The sequence below is a fragment of the Equus przewalskii genome, chromosome 2 (genome assembly GCF_037783145.1).
Source record: "Equus przewalskii isolate Varuska chromosome 2, EquPr2, whole genome shotgun sequence".
Taxonomy (NCBI): domain Eukaryota; kingdom Metazoa; phylum Chordata; class Mammalia; order Perissodactyla; family Equidae; genus Equus; species Equus przewalskii.
This window is the reverse complement of record NC_091832.1, coordinates 113,856,665-113,879,664: the sequence shown is the minus strand read 5'-3', so window position 1 is coordinate 113,879,664 and position 23,000 is coordinate 113,856,665. Positions and strand designations below refer to the sequence as shown.

The window sequence follows — 23,000 nt, the reverse complement described above, 5'->3', positions numbered from 1 at the left end:
CTAAAGTAGGAGACTTTGACTTATTTTTAAGCATCCTTCTCTCTTAAAAATCCTTTGATTCTTTAAGGGTTCACCTTTAGTTTCTCATCATTAATTTTGTGTATCTTTTAAGAAGGATTTTGAATTAATTATATTCAAAATTTTGAATTAATTATATTAATTATTTTTATGTATGTCTTTAATCATGGACAAAAAATAATATCACTGTTTTGGTGAGAATACTTTTTAATGTGCATGTCATCGTCAGTACTATTGTACAATCATGAAGGAAACTGTGCATTTGACAAATGTTCTTCCATTGGGACCTCACATACAAAGAAAAAAATTTGGCAAAGACACAACGTGATTAATGTTAGAACAGGGGGAGAAGCACCATCTGCATTTCTGCGCTACTGTGTTATGTGTGAAGTGGGGTTTTTTTGCCTTATTGCAATTCTGCCAAGCATATCTCTCCATTTTTGCTGGGAGTCTTTTTTTTCACACTTGAATCTAAATTCTAGTCAATACCAAAAGGGCTATGAAAAATGTACTAAACTGCTACAAATAACTTTACCTTGTTTATATTAGATGAAAAAAATTTGAGCAGTTTTTATGCTTGATAAACTCACTTTTAAGTATGCTGTAAACTGAGAAAAGATGTAAAGCAATAAAAGATTTTGCTGTGTTAAATATACTCATTTTGTGAAAAATTAAAATGTATACATAGCTTTTCTTTTTTTCAGAGATCAAATATATAAAATTTCTCTGAGAACTCAGCAACGTTAGACAGATGTTAGCTATTAATAATATAATAACTGGAGAGAGTATAGTATGGGGATTAATGGTGTGGTCTCTGGAGTGAGGAAGGCCTGGGTTCATACCAAAGCAAATTCAATTACTGAGTATAAGTCAATGGTCAGACATTTAACTCCTCCGATTGCTTAGTTTCTGTATCTGCAAATGGGGGAAAATTATAGTGCCTCCCTTCTGGCTTTTTGGAAAGATCAAACAAAGTAATGCTTGTAAAGCACAGTGCCTGGCACATGGTAGGCTCCCAGTCTTAGCTCTTCTACTCTACCGTTAATAATACCGCCACTCCTACTGTCACTCTGAGGATTACAAACATTTGAGAGAAAGTCAAGGACTCAAGAGCTCATCTGTTCATATTAGCCTCTGCTCTTAAAATATAATGGTTTAGAAATTGAGTTGAGCATGTAAATTTTAGCTAGCAGCTAAATCTTGTAATCTGGTCTAGAATTTCTTTATAAATATTTGAACTAATTCACAACTGTACTCATGGGAGAATAAAATAATTGATGTTACACAGAAGTTTTGTATGTTTTTATTGTTTTTGTTTTCTTTTTTTTTAAAAAAGATTGGCACCTGAGCTAACAACTGTTGCCAATCTTTTTTTTCCCTTCCACTTTATCTCCCCAAACGCCCCCGTACATATTTGTATATCTTAGTTGCAAGTCCTTCTAGTTGTGGGATATGGGATGACGCCTCACCATGACCTGACGAGTGGTGCCATGTCCGCGCCTAGGATCCAAACTCTGGGCCGCCGCAGCGGAGCTCGCGAACTTAACCACTCGCCCACGGAGCTGGCCCCTTGTGTGTGTTTTTTTGCCTAATGTTGTAGAATGTTTCTATTGTTCAGTAGTTCAACAGGTACTTGTTGTGAGCCTACAATGGGTCAGGCACAGTGCAATATACTAAGTACTGATGTTAAAATTTATAAGACATGGTTCTTGCCCTTAATGACCTTGCCCTTTTTATCAAAGCTAGTGATGAGAAATAGATATATAAAGAAATAACTTTTAATAAAACACTGTGATAGGCAGAATAATGGTCCCCCGCCCACCCCACCCCACACACACACACAAGATGCCCACACCTTAATCCTTAGAACCCATGAATATGATACCTTACTTGGCAAAAGAGATTTTGCGGATGTGATTAAATCAAAGGACCTTGAGATGGGGAGATTATCCTGGATTATCCAGCTGGGCTAGACCTTATCACATGGGTCCTTAAAGAGAGAACCTTTCCCTGCTGTGGTCAGAAGAAGTAGTTAACTACAGAAAAGTAGTCAGAGCTGTAACATTGCTGGCTTTGCAGATGGAGGAAAGGGGCCAAGAGCCCAGAAATATGGTTGGCCTCTAACATCTAGAAAAGGTAGGGAAATAGATTCTGTCCTAGAACCTCCAGAAAGAAACGCAATCCTGTTGGATGACTTCTAACCTACAGAATGATAAGAGGATATATTTGTGATGTTTTAAGCCACTGTTTGTAGTAATTTCTTATGGCAGCAATAGAAAACTAGTACAAAAACAATAAATTCTCTTTACCTAAGGACTATACGTGGAGAAATAGAAGAAGGATCATTTTCCAAACTTGTGTCAGAAGGGCTAGAAAGAATTTCCCCAGAAGATGCACAAAAGTCATTGTTCCAAAGTGGATCACAGGCCCTTTCCAAAGCTGGCTTCCAGTAAAGGGACAGAGATTACTTAGACCTCTCATCTATGGGGCTGTAGGGGTCTGCCTCACCTGAGGAATGTGGGCTGGATTAAGGTTCTAAGAGGAAAGAGGGATGGATGCTTAATAGTAACCACAACAGAAATACTGCTAATCCCATAAACGTTTACACATTGTTTTGAGATTACTATAATAAATAATACTTCAGAAAATAAAGATCATCTTTTGTTTGGCAAGAAGTGAGCAAGAGGGGCCAGCCCCGTGGCTGAGTGGTTAAGTTCGTGTGCTCCCCTTCGGCGGCCCAGGATTTTGCCGGTTTGGATCTTGGGTGCGGACCTGGCATCACTCAAGCCATGCTGAGGTGGTGTCCCACATGCCACAACTAGAAGGACCTACAACTAGAATATATACAACTATGTACTGGGGGCCTTTGGGGAGAAAAAGAAACAAAAACAAAAAACAAAAAAGATTGGCAACAGATGTTAGCTCAGGTGCCAAGCTTTAAAAAAAAAAAAAAGCAAGGTAGCAATTCAAAATATTCAAAATCAAGATATTGCTCTAATGCTTGCAGATACATGATACATTCTCTCCATTTATTCAACAAATATTTATTGAGCTCCTTGTATGTGCTGCTATTCCCAAGATAGTACTTGCCATATATTGATATCAGAGGATATCAGTAATCAGCAAAAATGGATAGTGCCCCAGCTGTGAGGTAGCTTACATTGCAGTGAGAGAGAAAGACATTCATCAAACAATCACATACATATTTGCATTGACAGCGCATTATATAGTGCTATGAGACTGAGTTCAGGCTTAAACTGAGACTAAATGAAGAGCAGGCATTAACTAAGAAAAGGAAGGAGGAAAGAGTGCACTGGGCAGAGAAAACAGCTTGTGCAAATCTGCGGCAGGCAAAAGCATGGCCTGTTCAAGAAGTTAAAGAAGCCCCATGTGGCTGAAACAGAGAGAGACGGAAGGAGGCTGATGACAGGACGAGGCCAAAGACCCAGATAGAAGCCAGACTGCACAGGGCCTCATAGATCATGTTAAAGATTTTGGCCTTGATCCTAAAAGCAGGATGGAGGTGGGGTGATTGGATTTGCAATTTGAAAGGGTCGCTGTGGCTGCAGTGTGGTAAATAGTTTTAGGGGAGCTAAGGGATGTGTGCAAGGGCATTTAGGAAACCATAGGAATAGACAAGAGATGTTAGTAGATTGTTTTAGGATGACAGCAGTAGATGGACTAGTGTATACACATTAAGGAAATATTTAGTAGGTGAAATAAAGAGGATATGGTGATGAGCTGGATGTGGGAGGTGGGGAAGAGGGTAGAGTCAAGAATGCCTCAGGTTTCTAGCCTTTGGATCTGGCATATGGATGGCAGTGCCATACCGTTCACAGAGCTGGAGAGCATTGAAAGAGCACCACTTGCTCACAAATCAGGCAGTTTAAATTTTATTGTAAATCAGAACTAAAAATTATTGAACTGGGTGCATTTTTGATATCTGCATGAAACAGACTAGAAAAAGCAAAATGCTATTAACTTGTGGTGGTTTTGTAGCATTCCATGTATTGCATTCTATCTAACCATATCCACTACTCAAGTCATAATGTATTTCTTTCTTAATACAGTTTTCTTAATTTCAATATATTATAATGCAGTGATTCTATTTAGCTATCCCAACTTGTCGCTTTTGTAAACAAACTCATAAAAATGTACTGGTTGATGGAAAGAAGAGAGAGATCAAAGATAAAGACCAAGCAGGTCTTTATCTCAACTAGTGTACCTACAGTGGAGTGCTGGTGCTGGCTCCTATCAGACCTTAAGAGCCAATTGCTAAACTTTCAGGAACCTTGCCAGCTGGTTATAAGTAGCTTGAAATTGGCCACAATGGGAGTACTAGCGCTACAGAAATTGGAAAACACCACAGAATTGGTAAATGGTACAAATCAGAGATCCACCATCCCTCCCGGCCCACCCCTACAAAGCCTATTATGAAACATTAACCAGCACACCCCTGTTTGTACCTTTAAGAACTGTGGTGTTTGGGGGGGTATCCTGGATGCAGAAAGTACTGTAATGAGATTGACTGTAATCTCACTGATCTAAGAATGCTGCCTCTTTTCTTTTCCATGTTATTAAGTGTCTTTCCTTTAGGATTGTTTGAACCCTCATCTGCTTCATTGCTGGACATCTTTGATGTTTCCACAGAACTTCATTTGTGAAGATTTGCCACTTTCAGGCGTTCTTCTAGTGATTAGACTTTTTTCTCTCCTTTAGATTGCCCAGATTAAGAAGTGCTGCAGAAAAGTGGCAAAATTTTAGTAATTGTTGAATCTGGTTAATAGGTATATAGGAGTTCATTGTACTGTTTTCTCTAATTTTGTGTGTGCTTGGAAATTTCTCATATTGAAAAAAAAAAGCAGCAGGCTGCAGCAGCCACAGCGTGCCCGGAGCAGTCCTCGCCGGGACCTCCACTTCCAGCCTCCATCCCACCCGCTGTTCCCGGAGCTGAGACGTGATTGTTGCTGCCTCCCCATCTGGCCTCTAGGAGTTAACTGATTCCCAATTTTGACTTAAATGTTGCAACACCTACTTCCCCTGAAAAACTCACGAGCAGTTTGTACAAGAATTGAAAGTAAATCTTCAGAGAGAACCGTATCAGATTAGGGTACTTTCTTTGTACCAAAACCACAAAAATAATGAAAAAAAAGTCTTAAAAAGCTTCAGTAACAACAGAAAACCTCAAGGTACAATGAGTGTGTAGATTAAAAGAAATTGGAAAGAGTAAAAAAGGAAAAAATCTTTAATAAAATATTGAAAAAAGGGGCCAGAAATGACAGTAGCAATGCTAGACGCTGAAGCAGTAGAGAGGGTTGAGGGACTAGAAGAATTAGAAACTAAATCAGGGTCTCTCAAGTTCCGTCCTCAGGAAAAGAAAAGCTTAGTCTCGAGGAAGAGCGAGATTGTGTTTTTCTTTTTTAATGTAGTATATTATCATGGAACACATAAATGTAGCAGAGCACTTCAGTGAAGGAAAAATAATTTAGAAATTAAAATCCAAAAAAAAGGAAAGGTTAACAAGTAAATTATAATTCAAGAGGATACTATCCGTATCAAAGAGGAATCATATGAATCCGTTTTGTGGATTAGAAAACTGAAGCTCAGGAGAGTGAGGTAATTTAGTCAAGTCACTAAGTTAAAGTGTTGGAGCCTGGATCTGAACTCCCTAGATATCTCTGCAGCATTTTATTTTTCCCACGGTTTTTTTTTTAATAGAAATAAAATCAAAAAGTAATAAAAAATTATAAATATAGCTCAAATAATTCTGGCTTTAACTTAAAATATAGACTAATAATGACACGCCCTTGAGTCTCATTTTTCCACTACTTCATCACTGACACTCTGCTCTACATAAGTTACTATTATGTGAGAAAAGACCACCTTAAAAGTCATGTTGAAAATCATTTTGTCTAACTATTGCAAATAAAAATTAGATTCTTTTCACTGTCTTCCCTTAAATATGTTTTGAACTGTATATGTAGAATAGAAAATAAGGCATTTTTTAAGTGAAAAGATATTTTTAGTTATTCAATGATTGATGACTGAAATGATCAAGCTTTGGTTTCCACTAAAGGAATCTAAGTTTGCCTCATGCGTTTGAAGAGTGCCTCAGAACTCCCTCAAATTCATTGGCTCTTTTTGGCAGGTGATTTTTGTCTTTTTAAGCTAATTAACTTTCCTGTGGCCTAGACAGCATATTTCATGGTATTTGATACTTACTTTTTAATGAAACCCTATACCTAAAGGCTTTGTTTTCACATATGAGTAATTTTCCATCTTGCACCTCCTACGAGCAAGTAGATGTTCATAAGTACTGATTTGAATCATGACTCCTAAAAGAAATTAGGTTTAGTAAATTATAATTACACCTATGTCACCTACATGACATGTTTGTGTGTGTGTGTGTGTGATTGTATTAGAGCCTAGTGAGAAGAGAGAAACTATACCAATTATTTTAACAAAGATAATTTAATATAATGAATTGTTAAGTAGGCATTGAAGAATAGGAAAGGCAGAAAGACAATGCTAAGGCTGTGATTTTTCAAAAGATCGTCACCAGACCAGCATCCATAGCATCACCAGGAAACTTGTCAGAAATGCAAATTGTCAGACTCCAAGGTCCCCACCCCCCACCCCCAGTTTACTCAGTGGGAAACTCTTGTGGTGGGCCCAGCAATCTGTGCCTTAACAAGCCCTCCAGGGGATTCTAACTTATGCTAAAGTTTAAAAACCACAGCACTAAAGTAGCAAAAGTATTGCTGTTAGCAACAGCCAGAAGCAGCCACCACTCGTAGGCCTGGCGCAGCCTAGAAAAGAGGTGGAATTACTAAAACTGAGATTAGGGAAAGGTCCCATGGAGCTGAAAGACTTCCAAGAACCCATCACTGCTCTCCTGGGGGTGGTGTCTCTGAGCTCAAAGAAGGGATGCCATAGACCTGGGAGCCAGGTATGTGAGGAGGAGGCCCCCATGAGTTGGATCTGGTGTCTCAAGAAGGCACATTGAGATGGGTTCTGCAAGTATTGGGAAGCCCCCAAATTGAAATCGGTGGCTGCTGCTGGAAGGAACTGTTACTGCCAGAGTGAAGAACTGTTGCAAGAGTGAGACTGACAGGATCAAGAAACCATCAGAAGCAAACAAGAAAGAGCAAGTCCCTTCTTCCTTCTCCATCTGTGCGATGAGCCTAACAGGGAGCCAGAAATGTTTGCAGAATTCCAAAGGGTCAGTTTGAAGCTGAGGGATAGTAGCTGAATAACTGGCATGAAGGCCTTAATTGTAATAAGACTGAGAGGCAATATAATAGTAGATACTTTTTGGTAAGTATAATTGAGTACACATGACATCTTCTGGGGAGCTGACTTCTAGGTGGACTTTTGAGCTTATTGTACAAAATTATTCCTATTTGGAAACTATGTGTTTCTCCTGATGAGATTAATAAGAAGCATTTAGGACATTTGTGGAATTTGGACAGGAAACTATGCAGAGGCCAACACTGAAGTGTCCTTAGCTGGGGCTAAGATTGAAAGGTCACAGCAGTAATGGCTGAGGATTGCTTAATAGTAGCAGCAAGACATGCTCCAGTCAGTCGAGGCTAGGTTCCCTAAAGTCTCAGTGTCAAACGAATGGACTACAAAGAAGCTTATTTACCAGAACAGAGTAATCTGGGTACTGCCTCAAAGTAGGAGGTTGGTAGAAAATGGTTCTTCTGAAATACTTGATTTTTTAAGGAGCTGTCTTTGTGCAATTCCAGGAAACTAGAAAATGAATGGAAATGAATCAGTTCCTTCCTTCATCTTGTAAATCACTGTTCTGGTAGTTGAGGGTCCAGTCAGTGTTGATTCCACAGAAATCAATAAATCAGTGCTTTCCATATTCCTGAAAGGTGGGCAAAGGCATAGTTGTTTTATTGTCAAGCAAAAGGAACATTCTCAGGTATTGGAAAAATGTCAGAAATATGCCGAGTGCTTTGGCAGATGAAGAAGAACTATGAAGTTGTCATTATTTTTAAAGACCTTCACCTCTTTCTCATTTTATGTTTGTTTTGTCTTTTTTAAAGGATATTGAAGAATCACAAAACCACACTGGCGAGCCTGTTGGAGACGACTACAAAAAGATGGGAACACTTTTCGGTGAACTGAACAAAAGCCTCCTCAACATGGGCTTCACAAGGATGTATTTTGGAGAACGAATTGTGGAACCGGTGATCGTCATCTTCTTTTGGCTCATGCTGTGGTTCCTTGGACTACAAGCCCTTGGACTAGTTGCTGTTCTTTGCCTTGTCATTATTTACGTGCAACAGTAAAGTACGGTCAAATGAGCTGCTGTCTGACATTTGGTAGCCATATGTGTAATTGGTGAAATTATATATTTCACTACATGAAAGTCGAGAAGTTTGCTTTGTGTCAAATTGTGTGCTGTTTCGTAATTAAATTTATGAGTGGATGTTGTTTAGAATTAAACTCAACTCTTGATTATAACAGGGTTGAATATATATTTTGTAGCTTATTCAAAACTCATGTTTTATTACTGCAATCTCTGCCCACTTATAAACACCCTGTTCCCATGCCAAAATTTAAATAACACCACCAAAAAGTGAGCAGGGAAAATGACAGGATATGGAATTCAAATTGGGCAATAAAGGTCTTGTGAAGAGCTCCAATAAAACATTTTAGGAGAAAGAAGATGAAACAAGGAACTAAAAATAAGTTTTAATTGGAGAATTGCTCCCCACCCACACCCACCAAATAACCCCATATTATTTAGGAAATAATTTGGATTTCTATTGTCCCTGCTCAGCTCAAACCAATGTAAATGATAATTACTATACACTACCTTAATATTTTGATGAAAACCAGTAATGCTAGCACATTTTCTAAAGATTGAAAAGAATATATTTATTATTGCTGAGGAAACTTCCCGAGTTAAATGTATCTTTTTTATAATGTAACACTTGGGCCTGGAATCATTTCAGTATATCATTTGAAGTTTTAGACAATTTTGGTGCTAATTACTCCTTGTGAATTTTTTAGGTCTCATAAGCCAGGTCCATAGTTGGCTGCACCCCATGGTAATGCTGTATTTTCTTGTATCTAACAAATTGCATATTTTTTCCTAGAGAGACATTTTCAGTGTATTTTTTTCCAGAAATTTACATTTTATAGTTCTTGTATAGCATTATTATAAGATTTTAAAAATCTATTTCCTATCTTGGCATGGATTTCTGCCCCCCCAAATTGATTTCTATTACGGCTGATTACTTTACTATTCTTTTAAGGAAAAAAATCAGCTCATTTTCTTTAGTATCTGCATTGGAAAGTACAGTATTACAGTATAAAACCAAATGCTTAAGTTTGGAACTTAACAGCCAATTGTAATAATAGTCCTCTGAGGCAAAAGCCAACTCAGTAATTGGCCAGCCATGTTATTCATGTTATAATGTGAAAATGGAAAATGGCTTAGTGATATATTGGATTTTGTTAGAGAGCCTAATATCTTTACACTTTTGTCTCAAAGACTTTCTATATAGATAAAGAAGAGGTAGTTAAAATAATTATCCAGAAATGCAAGTTAAATAAGAGGAAAATGGGATAATGGCTCATTTTTATCTTTGGCAGGGCAATAACTAAAGCGTGTAAAGTGTATACTATTTCACCTTGTAAAGTTTTTACCCAATCCTGTTTTAAAATTTATTTTGTAAGTTCTCAGTGTCTTCCATTCTGAAGCAGAAAATTGATGAAAAATGTTCAACTTAGATTTCTAAAGTCAAATAATCTGAAACAAAAATACCATTCACAGGGCACTGAAAAGTATTGTGCATTTGTATAAATATGAACCCTTGAAAGTTTGACTTTAAAAAAAAAGACTTTGTACTATATCGTGTTTTTATTGGGTTGGCAATATTTTTATAGTAACCTTTATGAACTCAGCACAAGTGCAAGTTATTTGAAAAGGTGTCTTCATTTGTGCACAGCATAATTTTGAGGTTTTTAATAGAAGCCATGAGATTTTGTATATCTGCATTAAATATGAAAAAGTTCATTCTTTTCTAATGCTATCAGGAATTTTAATTTCCCTTTGGAATGTAAAAAAGATACAGTGCACATAATAACAATTCTGGTTCCACCAGTGCATAATGTTGAAAATACTTTAAAAGCAAGTTTTAATAGTAATTATTTAGAATACTGTCACTACTATGCATCTGCACACTGCTGTTTATAGGGTATAAATTAAATTATATAAAGAAATAAGATATTTTGCTGCTACTTTTTTCTGCATATATTGTTGGTTAGAGCGGTTATACATCAGATTGTTTGCTTGATAGGGAAAAAATAAACTTTGCTTATTTGATGGAAATAAGATATTTTCTTTTATGAAATATATTAGAATCCAGATTATACTGATATCTTGAAGTAAAAAGAAACTGATCATTTCTTTGATTCATAATAAAAGGAATTAGATTGAAAATGATTCTCAACCATTTCAATCTCAGATACAAGCCAGTTTTAGAAACTGTTATTGCTATGAATAGAGTTACAAAATAGAACTTACAAAAATAAGTTATTAATAATTAATTTATGCATCACTCATACCATCAGTCCTCAATTCAAAGGAAGGTCAAGATCTATGAAGAAACTGACAATAGACAAATAAATCAATTTTCCTTGAAGAGAAAATTCAGTATTTTGTAGAATTCAGTCCTGTCACATCTTAAGCTGTCACATACAAGGTATTTGCCCATTCTCGGCCACCAGACAGATCATTCTTGGTTCAGTAGTGTGCTGAAGCCAGCTTGCACTGGCTTGCAAGAGCCAATTGTGTACATTTTTTCCCTACTCTGCCTTCAGTGGCATCAAGTTGGTAGTTTGAAACTGTCTGGGGGGGGGCGGGGGGTATTTACACCATAAAAACTGGCAAACATGACAGATCAGGGCTCTTTTTCCTGGTGAGCCAGTAGTTAAACATGTATCAGCACACCACTATTAGCCACTCTAGAGGCCACATTCCCATTTCTACTCCTGTAGATATAAAAATCCCCATTGACCCATCCAAGACTGTATTTGGATATTTTCCCATGTGGGAATTATGGACCATGGTTGTCTTCTGACTGATGTATCTCTATTTAATGACGTTTTGATCAGAGAAAATCTTTCTGTGCTGTCACTGAGCTGCAAATCCATTAAAGACTATCCAGACAATCAGGAAATAAGAAACAGTTACAGAACTGAGGGAGGGAAAATTACAGCCTAAGTAAAGGTCTGTGGTAAAGTAGAAAGCCCAGAATAGTCAAAGCTAGGTATTAAGCAATCAAGGGCTGTTCGTTTGGTTTGTAGATTACATTTTAACAGTTATTTTATAAATGCTTATTGATTTCAGTTTATTTAAAATGTTTTCATTGCCGATTCATGGCTTCCCAAGGAGCAAGAAGAGAAATCAAACAAGACTTTCATACCTGTTAGTACTTCTAGTAACAGACTGGACCAAGGAGAATATAAACTAGTGTACAAATTATGGCTTCAGGATTATTTATTGGTGGACTGAGGGTATTTTGTAACTTCTTTTTCTCTGCCCAACCCTTAATTTTTGGTGTCCCTTGGGCTTCCTTCCAACAGCCTGTTCTTTTCATCACTCTACACATCGCCTTAGACAATGTCACCACTCCCATGGCTTCAGTTACCATTTCAGACTAACAACTCTCCAGTTCATAGCGCTGTACAGCATATCAGATCCCTTCAGTCAATTGCTTGCCCAACGTTTGTACTTGCTTGTCCCTTAGTACCTCCAATTCAGTGTGTCCAGAAAAGGAACTTGGCATCCTTCTCCCAAACCTTTTCTTCTTCCTGTGTTTCCAGTCTCAGCAAATGACAAAATTCTCTCCTACACTGCCCACATATAACAATCACCAAGTCTTATCTATTTTAAACTTCTACTTCCTGAAAATGTCTTTAACCTTACCACTTCTTGCCATTCTCAGTATCACTAATCTAGTCCATACCACCATCCTCTCGCTTGGATTGCTAGCTCAGAATTCTAATTGGTCTCCCTGCCTTCATTTTTCTACTTTATACTCAGAATAATCTTTCTGAAACATGACTGATCGCCTTGGCCTAAATCTTTTCAGTGGCTCCCTGTTACCATTATGATCAAGTCCTTACTCCTTAGTATGTTTTACAAGGCCCTTCATGAACAGGTTCTTGCCTACCTCATCTCCCTATACTACCACCCTCCCTTTCCAAGACTCAGCTATACTGAATTTGTTCTCAGTTCCTTGAGAGACACATGCTTTCTCTCTTCCAGAGCTCTGTACCTGCTTTACCTTCTTTCTTTAACTCCTCCCCGCCAAACTGACCAACACATTTACAGCTTTCAAGCCTCCACTTAGACATTGTGTGCCCCAGGAAAATTTCTCTGACTCTTTTAAATCCAGTTTTCGTACTTCATGTGCTTTCAGAGAGCCCTGGACTTCCCCTGTCAGCACTTGTCATGCTCGATTGTAATAGCTTATGTGTCAGCTTCTTCCATTAGACAATAGGCTTCACAAAGGCAGAAAACATGTCTATCTTGTTCATAATTGCATCGCCTACCACAGTGCTTGCTCACAGCACATAATATGTGCTCAAAATATTTGTCAAGTGAATGAATCAACTTCATTTATTCATGCTCTTCCTATAGTGATTAACCAAGAAGATCTAGAGTTGGTTGTACTTTAGAGTTCTTTCACCCCAAAAATATACTCACTGTGCATGAAGACAGTGGATTGATATGCATGTTGTCATTTGTAAGTTTCTTCACTTTTGATGGAAGAATATTGCTGTTATTTGCATACATATGCAGGATTGCTACTACACCCTCACATTTTTTAAGAGAAAATGTATTTTCAGTGTTGTGCTTGGTGGAATCACTATTTCTCCAGAAAGGATATTTTGGAATGCATATGATCACGGAAGCTACCTAAATTTCATATTTTTCCAGTGTTTTTCAGTAGACCTTTATCTACTAAATTTTAATGTTTTAAAAAACTCAAAAGTTGTCAGCAGGAATTCTCAAGTATCTCAGCTTGGTATTTTAGGCTCCAGAATAAATTCCCTCCTAGAATGTCCTCATAGCCCAGATCATGTATGTCAATAACATGTGTATAAAGTTCTATGTTATTCTTTCTAATAAATAATATTCTTTCACAACCCTGCATTCTGAGTCTCTCCTCTGACTCCCTGTATCATGTTCTACTTATCAGTTAATCGCTGCTATATCAAGTTCGGAAATTGCCAAAGAAACAACACATCTGAGAGTGAGCAGAGCTTGTATATTTTCCACGTTGCTGTTGCTGGAGCAACCTGCCCTGATGGTCTGGTGGATAAGATCTGATGCTGTCACCGCCCTGGCATGGGCTGTTTCCCAGTGAGGGAACCACACTACCTGTCTGTCGGTTGTCATACTGTGACGGCTGCATCTTGCTGTGATGCTGAAAGCTATGGCACCAGGATTTCAAATGCCAGCAGGGTCACACATGGTGGACAGGTTTCAGTGGAGCTTCCAGACTAGCCAGAGTAGGAAGAAAGACCTGGCCACCCACTTCCAAAAAGATTGGCCATGAAAACCCTAAGACTAGCAGTGGAGCATTGTCTGATATAGTGCAGGAAGGTGAGAGAATGGCGTAAAAAGACCGGGCAGGGTTCCACTCTACTGTACACAGGGTCACCAGGAGTCTGAATCAGGTGGAATGCACTAAAACAATTGCCAGAGCAGAAAGCCAAGGCCTGATGTATGTGTGGCTTCCTAGGCAATAGAGTTGTAGGAAACTCCAGATCAAGATCCACCTCTGCATCCAAGCTGTCTTTTTTCTTTCTGTTGCCTTGACTATTGTGAAGTTAGAATTATTGAATGCACTCTGCAGGAGCCTGCTAAGATCCAGAACTTAGTCACTTATATGCTTATTAAATTTGAGTTATCTTTTCAACAGTTAAACTTTTATCATTTCATGTTTCTGCAACTTAATTAGTTGGGAATTTTCTCGCTAGTTTGCCAAAGCACCGCAGAATACAGTGACTTTTATTATAAGACCATGGACCTTTTTTGTTATTGGTTTATTCCTGTACTACAAAAGGCTAGTTGATAATATATTTTTTAATGTGAGATTTTTTTTAAACATAAAAATGAGAATTCTATGTACACTATACTTATTAATACTATAGCTGGTTTAAGACAAAATCTAAGAATTATTTTTCAGGGTGGGGGTAAATGGGATATGTAAAAACTCTATCAATATTTGAGAATATGTGCCATCTACTGAATGCCCCCTCTGGTCTGTCATGATTGCTTCTGCTATGTATTTTCCTGGTTTTACATATGTAATATCAAAAATATTCATGATTTTATTATTAATATATTTTAAGCTTTAAAAGGCACAAGAGTATGTGTGTAAATGCAACATACAAATAAAGGCTGAGAAGAAGCAATTACAAGAGGAAAACACACTCCTTAGATGGTGGTTTGGAAAGATTAATTTAAATAAATTGGTCTTGCACAAAACCATAATGATAATTTTTCCTATAAGGTAAAGCATTTGTTTGTTAGACCAGTGGCTTTCAAAGGTTTTTGTTTAGTTTGCTCTAAGTGAAATCTTACATGAATATCTGATATATTGAGACGATAAAAGTGGAGCTGCTGTAATTGATTTTGCTGTCTGTCGAGTTCCCTGGGAGCAGACTCAGAAGAAATTAGCATGCAGGAAGTTTCTTAGGGAGCGCTCTGGGAGCAGCACCTGTGAAGGACGGAAAAAGAGCAGCATTCGGCAGAGAATTATGCAATACAGTCACAGCAAGGCCTCCGCGACTCTACGGGGTGCTCTCAAACAGGGTGGGCCTTAAGGATGGACCTATGCTGGGACAAGGGAGCTCTCTTCAGCCAAAAGCAATTCCCAGAGAAGGCTGACAGCTGGGGGCCGTCATCTAGCAGCACCCCCAGCAGTGGTCAGAGTAAACCCTTGGGTTCTGAAGGGAGGATCTGAGCAGCACGATGCAGCATCCACTATAGACCCTATTCTTTTCTCACCCCACCCTCCTTGATACCTGAGTCACTTCCAAAAACCTCACTCTTTGGAGTACATTGTGAAAAGGACTAAATAATAAATTCATTGGTCAAGATGGATAAAAAAAATTAGGGGTATAGCCTTTAGTCTGTTGTGTTGCCTGTTTCTATTATGAGATTCAGGTCTTCAATTGTGATAAAGCTTTAGTTGACTGAACAGTTTGCCCAGGGTTCAAAAAAGGCTTGAGGGTATTAGGAACAGGTGAACAAACGATTGACAGAAAAGCCCATGACTTACAACTAGGAGTAGGAATCCATGAGATTGGGTATACGTAACCTACTCAGGTCAACATTTAAGGCAGTAAGTCCCTCAGGGCCTCACAAGGCATCAGGACAAACCATCATCCGGGCACGTCTTGGGAGCTGGGCAGGTTCAAGCCCAGATGTCGGTGAGTCTGCTTTGTGCTCTCTGGCCCCTTTCCCAAGTTCCAAGCAGTTTTAATCCCCAAACTTTTGGAGCATATTTAAAATAAGATTTTTAATGGCAGAGCAGAACTCACTTGTAAGGAAACCATCTCCCCCTGCCCTCAACACCCTATTGCAATGGAACTGGCCCTAATCATGACTTTCCCGTTTATTTTTAGTACAAAAGATCTCAGCAGCCAGATTTGGTAATTCAGTAGACACTTGAAAAGAGCTTTCTCCAGTCTGGCTCAGAATATTTTGGGGACCTCTAAGAGTAATTTTAGCTGCTATTTTTATCCCTGGAATCTTAGGAGTGGGCAGGATCAAGCAAGACAGTGGCCCCAAGCCAATTACACATTAAAACTATAAGCAGTGTTTAGGCATGACTTCCCCCTTTGGTTATAGGAAAATATTAGAACAATGTACAAACTTCAAATAGAAGGATGTCTTTATGTCAGACCTGAATGTATGACTTGGTTTGCCATTGCGTAACTACAATTTCTATAAGTCATACCCACATCCCTTTAAACTCTGAGACCCTCATCTGTAACACGGGGTAATTGTTATGACTGAATAAATTATTGCATGTCTTATTGTAGTGTCTCACACATAGCAAGCTTTTGATAAATGCTAGTCATCATTATTAAATATAAACATTCACACATAAGAGAGGACATTCTTCACTATCCACGGAAAGTTCATATGTTGAGAGACATAAAAGGTCTGATTATTTTATTGTTGCCAAAAGATAGATAAATACAAGGGAATTCTATTACAGTACTGTGCTCCCAATTCCTCATGACTGAAATCTTTGTGAGTTCTCTTATTAACTACAACTGTTAGTGCTTCATGAATCAAAATGATTCTTATCCATAAAGATAAGGAATGAAGAACCTAAGGAGTTGATGAACAGAAATGAAATGTGCTCTGGACAGCCACACCTTCTCTGATGAAAAGCTGTTTTCTTTAAACACCTACTTACCACAATGCCGTGCATTTTCTGTTGCTCCCTTGCCTCAGTAAACTTAGGTGCAGAATCATACCAATAAATACGCAATTCTGCTATGGATTTGAACAAGTGACAAAATGAAATCAATTCTGAAAATCCTTTTCTAAGTTTTACTCCATTGCATAGGCCAAGAGTATTATGTTATATTCATAGAATCATAAACAGTGTCTTGCTTTGATCCACAGTGAAATTTCAGACTAATCTGTTGGTCCAAGTTCTGTTATGTTTTCAATATGCACTAAAAACGATTCACCAAGATAAATATAATTGTACACTAGTACTCTCACATAAAACATCCAGCGCATGCCAATACACATGGATACAGTCTGGATACAGGGAGTCAGTGTACGCTAGCAGAGGTTATTACTATGTAGTCTTTAAAAGAGTATTATTAATATGTTCATGAAGTCTTATCTTTTTAGTCTGTGAAAACATGCTAAAAGTATATTATGATCTTAATTAACCTTTATTTTAGCAAATCTTCAATTACATTGTTCCATCCTGGGTTCCTCTTTCATATTTCCTTTTCTTTCAAGTAATTCTCCCATCCGAGAAGTGAAAGTTTCTCAAATCAGATGTTTACAGATACGAATGTTTTATAATAAGCTGTGGCATATCTTTAGTGCCATCTCCTAGCGCGTTTCAAAACTGGTTCTCCCACATTTTCCTTAACTGTCAGTTTATGCTTTCAGATATTTTTGTAAGATGCTCAGATAGAGCTGATGTTGGCCAAATACAGCTCTCCTCAGGCATTTCTCGCCTTTTCAAGCTGTAAGGAACATTTCTTAGAGCTCCACGCCTGGCTAGTGATCGTCACCCTCGCTCCCGTCTGAAATGGAAATATCCCTGCCCCTCCCTCCCTCACCATATCACCGACACCCAAGTCGAAGACACAGGCTTTTTTCCACTCACCTGGCTTGCAAAAGCCCTGGGCTAACAAAGAAGACATTATTTTCGTAGCACAGAAAGATTTAGACACAAAAAGACCTGAACGTTAAGACTCGTTTTAAATTCCAGGCGCTTCACTGATAACCGTTTCCGTACTGGGGCTGGGTGCTGCTGTGCCGTCTCTGCCACAGCACGTAGGACCGGCTGCTGCCGAAACGCCCTCTTTCCCAGAGGAGTCACTCTCTTCATCAACAACTTCAGGCATGTTTATACCAGGAAAACGGTACGAGGGAGTCCTTAAAGTCTGTCCAAACTTCATATTGCATATCTCTGTTGCCATCTAGTCGAAGAGCAAGATTGCAGCTCCACCCACCTGCCTCTTCTGCTCTCCTAGTGTTTGCTGCCCTTCCAGTGCTCCGCAGCGCTTTGTTCCCGGTAGAACTGTGTCCTTCAATGCGATCTAACCTTCTGAGGAGGCCTGGAGAACAGACCATGATTTTCCTAGTAGGTTCGGCACATAGAACCACAGCAAAACTGGAATGAAACTTGCTGCGAGATGGCCTCTGCTGCCAACTTCGTTCTTTAAATACAGAGCAAGGGGAGGGCCGTCCGGTGGCCCAGCGGTTAAGTGCACACATTCTGCTTCTGCGCCTGGGGTTCCCCAGTTCGGATCCCTGGGGTTCATTGGTTTGGATCCCAACTGCGGACATAGCACCGCTTGACAAGCCATGCTGTGGCAGGTGTCCCACATATAAAGTAGAGGAAGATGGGCACGGATGTTAGCTCAGGGCCAGTCTTCCTCAGCAAAAAGAGGAGGGTTGGCAGCAGTTAGCTCAGGGCTAAACTTCCTTAAAAAAAAATACAGAGCTAGGAACATCAGTACGAACTCATGTTTAGCTTAATATAAACACAGATAGGTAAATATAGGAATAAGTAGATATGTGTTATACAAAGGGTTAGGATTGAAGGAGATTAGGACATGCCACCCCAAAATATGCCGCTTTGGAACACTGATTATTTTGAGCTGAAGGCACCTGAAAAACAGTGAATGCAGGGAGAGGCTGTCTCTGGACTCCCCTTATCTGCCTAAAGACAGGTCCTCCAAGAGGAATTCGATCATCATCAACCCCCTCCCCGGGAGTCTCATCAACCAGGGAAGAGATGAGACTAGAAGTCGACACCACAGCCAGACAAACTGTCACAAACCATCGTACCTCCCATCTAGTCTTCTAAGAGCCCATCATCTTTCCTAAAAATCAGGTACGGTCCCCTCAATTGCCTACAGCCCCACTCCCCTTCCCCATTCTAATGGTATAGAAGTTCTCAAATCTTACTGATTTGGGGGAATATTCACTTTTTTTTTTCCTGTGATGCTCCTGTGCATGTAATATTGAAGATTAATAAATTTGTATAATTTGTTCCTGTTAATCTGCCTGTTGTCAATTTATTTCACAGGCCCAGCTATCGAATCTAGGAGGGTGAAGGGAAAGTCTTTCCTCCACTCCAGCATACACTCATATATTTCCAAGCTGAGAGCACCCACAAGTAAAAACACCCCAGAAGTCACCAGCATACCAGCACCAGGCCTTTGTTTCTGACACCATCCTCTAAAAACAGGAGCCCAGGCTCTCGGGAGAAGTGGCCGATTCTAGGGCTGGGCAGGGAATAGACTAGATGAGCCTGGGATATCCTGCAGTGCCAGAAAGTAAGGAAGTGCTGAAATATCACTCACACTCACACACACAGATGGGGTATAGGAGCCAAGTGAAAGAGCTCCCCATGACCAAAGCTGGGATAATTGGAGCAAGAAAATATGTAAAGTAGTATTGGATTGTAACCCAAAGTATAAAATAAATATCCCTGAGTTCTAATATAAGTAAATGATCAAATTAATAAATTAAGGGGGGAGAATAGACAAATCTCCCATACAGAAGAATTCCAAATAACATGTAGATACTGCTCTCTCCAAAAGGTGGAGCATAACTCCCCACCCCTTAAACTCGGGATTTACTTTCCAAAGAGCATAGTAGGGGGGTAACTGTATAGTGGAGAAGCCTGACAAACTCCACCTCAGCCAGGTCATCAAGGTTAATATCATGCGTGATAAGTCATGCTGACAGCACTGCCCCTTGACAGGATATGGTGAGAATGTTACTTTCCATCTGTGGTCTTCCTCTCCAGAAACCATAACTCCAGGCTAATCATGGGAAAAAACAGCTGAAAAACCCAAATTGAGAATTATTCTACAAAACATCTGACTGGTACTTCCCAAAACTGTCAAGGTCATCAAAATCAAGGAAAGTCTGAGAAACTGTCCCAGACAAGTGGAGTCTAAGGTGACATGATGATTGACTGTAATGTGACATCCTGGAAAGGATTCTGGAACAGAAAGAGGACATTAGGGAAAACTAAGGAATTCTGAATAAAATATGGATTTTAATTAATAATGTATCAATATTGGTCCATTGTGAGAAATGTACTATACTGTAAGCATAAATTTAAGACGTTCACAATAAGAGGTACTGGATACTGGATATACAGAAACCCTATGTACAATCTTTGCAACTTTTCCACAAATATAAAACTATTCTAAAATTCAGTGTATTTTTTAAAAGAGTAACTTAACAAATTCCACCTGAACTGTTAGCCAGGCAGTAACTAGGTATTATCCCCTTTACTATAAATGTAATTTGTGTTATCAGCCAACATGAGTTTCTAATGGCTTCTGCTTTTTCTCATCCTCTTTTTTTAATACATTATTTTACAGCAATTTAAAATTCATGTTAACTCACTCTCCTTCGAAAAATTATTGATCTGTAACTTTCCGTGTGAGCATTTGACTGTTTCACAATGTTCCAGGGGTGGGGGAAAGAATAGGAACCTAAATGTCCTAATACAAAGGAATTTAGCTCACACTCAAGAGAGCCTTTGAGTTTGACATATACTCCCATGCTTCTGGAGGTTCCGGCTGGGTGTGGGCTGTGCCTCCAGCACGCCCTGGAAGCAGGCAGGCTGTGACAGCGACAGAGAGCCTGCTGGCTCAGAGGTCCTGAAGAGCCTCCACACTGCTGAGTATTCTGATCTGCTCAGGACAGACCAAACTGGAACACTGCCCCCCTTCCCCACTGACCCCCAAGAAGCGTCTTAGCCTTGGAGCCAGTCTACCCAGGAGAGTCCCTAGGCTGGAAATATCCTAAAAAGTCTTTCCAGGGCTGCTTCCCAGGTTGGTATCAGTGTGGCCCTGTGGCCTCAGAGGACCCTGAAGAGGAAGCATGAGGCAGGGGCGGGGCCTGCAGCCTGGCAACCTCCGTTTGCTGTCACGCCTGGCTGTGGGGGCATCCTCAATATATCTGCACTTCCCTAAGAGGCCCTCTCAGGGGAAAAGAACAGGTGCTGGGTGCTTTCCGGAGTGTAAGGCTTACAAGGTTTGATAACTGCTTCTGACAGCAGCACCTGTTCCCCGCTCATTACGAGATCTTCTGGCTCGTGAGAATTTGAAAACATTTCTGCCCGAATATCTCCAGGATGCTCTCTCTTACTTTTTGAAGGTCGGTTACTCTACCTATCCAATGGTGATTATGAAAAATGTCTGTACATTGAACAGGTGACAAAACAGAGAAAAAGGAATGGCACTTGCAGTCTCTTGCTGACTCCTGCCCTATAAGAACCAGGCTGCTCCCTGGTTTCCTGTTTGTAAATGCTAATTTAATTTCACTCTCAAAAAGGTAAAAAACATTATCAGATAGGGTTTAAAGACATTTTGACTTTCGTTAAATATTATATTTAAATTAATTTGGTTATATTTATATATTAAATTTATATATACATTTATTATGAATATTTATTATATTTATTTAATTTTTTATATACACTTTCCAGGAGATATAGTAAGGTGTCAACAGTGGTGATCTCTGAGTGGTGGTCATTGTTTCTATTTAGCCATTTTTGCTTAGTTTATTTTCTACAATGCACTAATAATTAAAGGCTTATTTTTAATCTATGCTAATTTATACATTCAGTGTATTACATTTCTCTGCCTTCTACCTGTTCCCTGCCTGGCGGAAAAGTGGTTTTTTAAAGAATAGTCTATTTAATGAAATAGAAAAGTTGGAAAAATACATACTAAGAATGTTAATAAACTGAGTTTCTATCAATCAATAAAATGCTTCTCAAAGTTTTCCATGAAGTGTTGGCTTTCGAGATGGAAATTTCCCAACTATTTTCACTTGCTACTATAAAAATTGCATGAGTGGTCAGGCCTGAACACAGGTGAGAAAACGTGCTGATACCTGGATGACAAAAAGGATAATAAGACCCAGATGGTGAGCTGTTTTCTTTACACTGCACCTGGGCCATGGGGCCCGAAGTGCTCCAAAGGCGATGTCATAATTGATTGTTGGGAAAATAAGCTTCGTGTCACGGAAAGGTCAGATATAACATGCAAAACGATGTGAACTGAGAACTTGTTACTTGAACTGCCAATTACTTTGAACCTAAATTTTACACGTTATTTGTTCAACTGTTTGCATACCTGAGATCAGTAATGAAAGTTTAAATTCTGGAATCCCCGAAAACAGTCTTCAGAATGTCCCCTACCCCTGCTGCTCCTCCACTCCCACCATAACAGGACGCCAGGCAGGAGAGGAATAATTCCAAACCAAGGCCAGGACAGGTGCCTTCTGAAGCCCTCTTGGGTCAGCTGCTGGAGCAGTCCTGGGTTTTTTTCCCTCAAGTTGGCAATAATGCTTGTTTTAATCTAACTAATCAAGTAAAGATCAGGACCAAAATTCTTATTTCTTAAGTCTTAATTCTTCCCTCTGGGAAAATTCAAAGTGCCTGGCAGACCGCTCAGCGAGACTTTGCCACATTCTGGATAGCCTGAGAGTTAGGTGTGGCAGCAGAAACGAAACCTGGCCCAGCTCTCCAGGGACTTGCTAAATCTCAGGGTAATGGCCTATCCACCAAACCCTATCACTGCTTCTCGCATTTCTTTTCATGTAAACTTGTGTAGAACTTGTTTAAACACTGCAAACATTAAAAACAAGCTTAAACACAGATTTTTAGAAGTTTTTATAACTTTTTTCAACATTTTTTCAAAACAACGGTCAAAGCAAAATTTTCTCATCTATATGTTATCCAGGTATTTGCATACGGAAAAGAAAGAACCCTTTGGGACATGATTTGTGATTTCACATGGCATTTATCTTCTGTACTGAGATGTTTTGTTTTGTTTTAGTTTCTTGGCAAGATTTGGGAGGTCTGCTTTTTCTGTTGAATCACTCAGTCCACAAACACTTATTAAACACCCATGATCTGCAAAGCAGTGCAGGCACTGCACGCTCTAAGAAACAAATTATAAGGCCTGGTACTTACTATCAAAGAGTTTATAATCTAGTTTATATCAAATAAATCTAGTTATATCCAATCTAGTTATATCAAAAGTAAACATGAAAATTTTAATAGCAATAGCAAGAGATAAAAATAGGTTGTAAATTCAGTTTTGTGGTTGAAAATGATGAAGTTAGAATACTACAGTTATGCCCCACATCACGACGTTTCAGTCAACAACAAACCACATATGTGACGGTGGTCCCA

General features: G+C 39.1%; 1 protein-coding gene and 1 long non-coding RNA gene across 2 annotated transcripts in view; one reads left to right on the top strand and one right to left on the bottom strand.

Moving 5' to 3' along the window:
* Window positions 1–13,197, top strand: part of FAM241A (family with sequence similarity 241 member A) — a 42,707-nt gene extending 29,510 nt beyond the window's left edge. Inside the window, exon 2 of the mRNA XM_070609379.1 lies at window positions 8,076–13,197. Within this exon, the coding sequence (XP_070465480.1) occupies window positions 8,076–8,321 (246 nt within the window). The 3' untranslated portion in view covers window positions 8,322–13,197. The remainder of the gene's footprint in view (window positions 1–8,075) is intronic.
* Window positions 13,198–14,501: 1,304 nt separating this feature from the next.
* Window positions 14,502–17,679, bottom strand: LOC139081845 (uncharacterized). Its single transcript, XR_011537284.1, has 2 exons — window positions 17,430–17,679; window positions 14,502–14,777 (listed from the first exon to the last, which is right to left on the bottom strand). It is a non-coding gene; the product is annotated as an uncharacterized lncRNA (long non-coding RNA).
* Window positions 17,680–23,000: the final 5,321 nt, after the last annotated feature.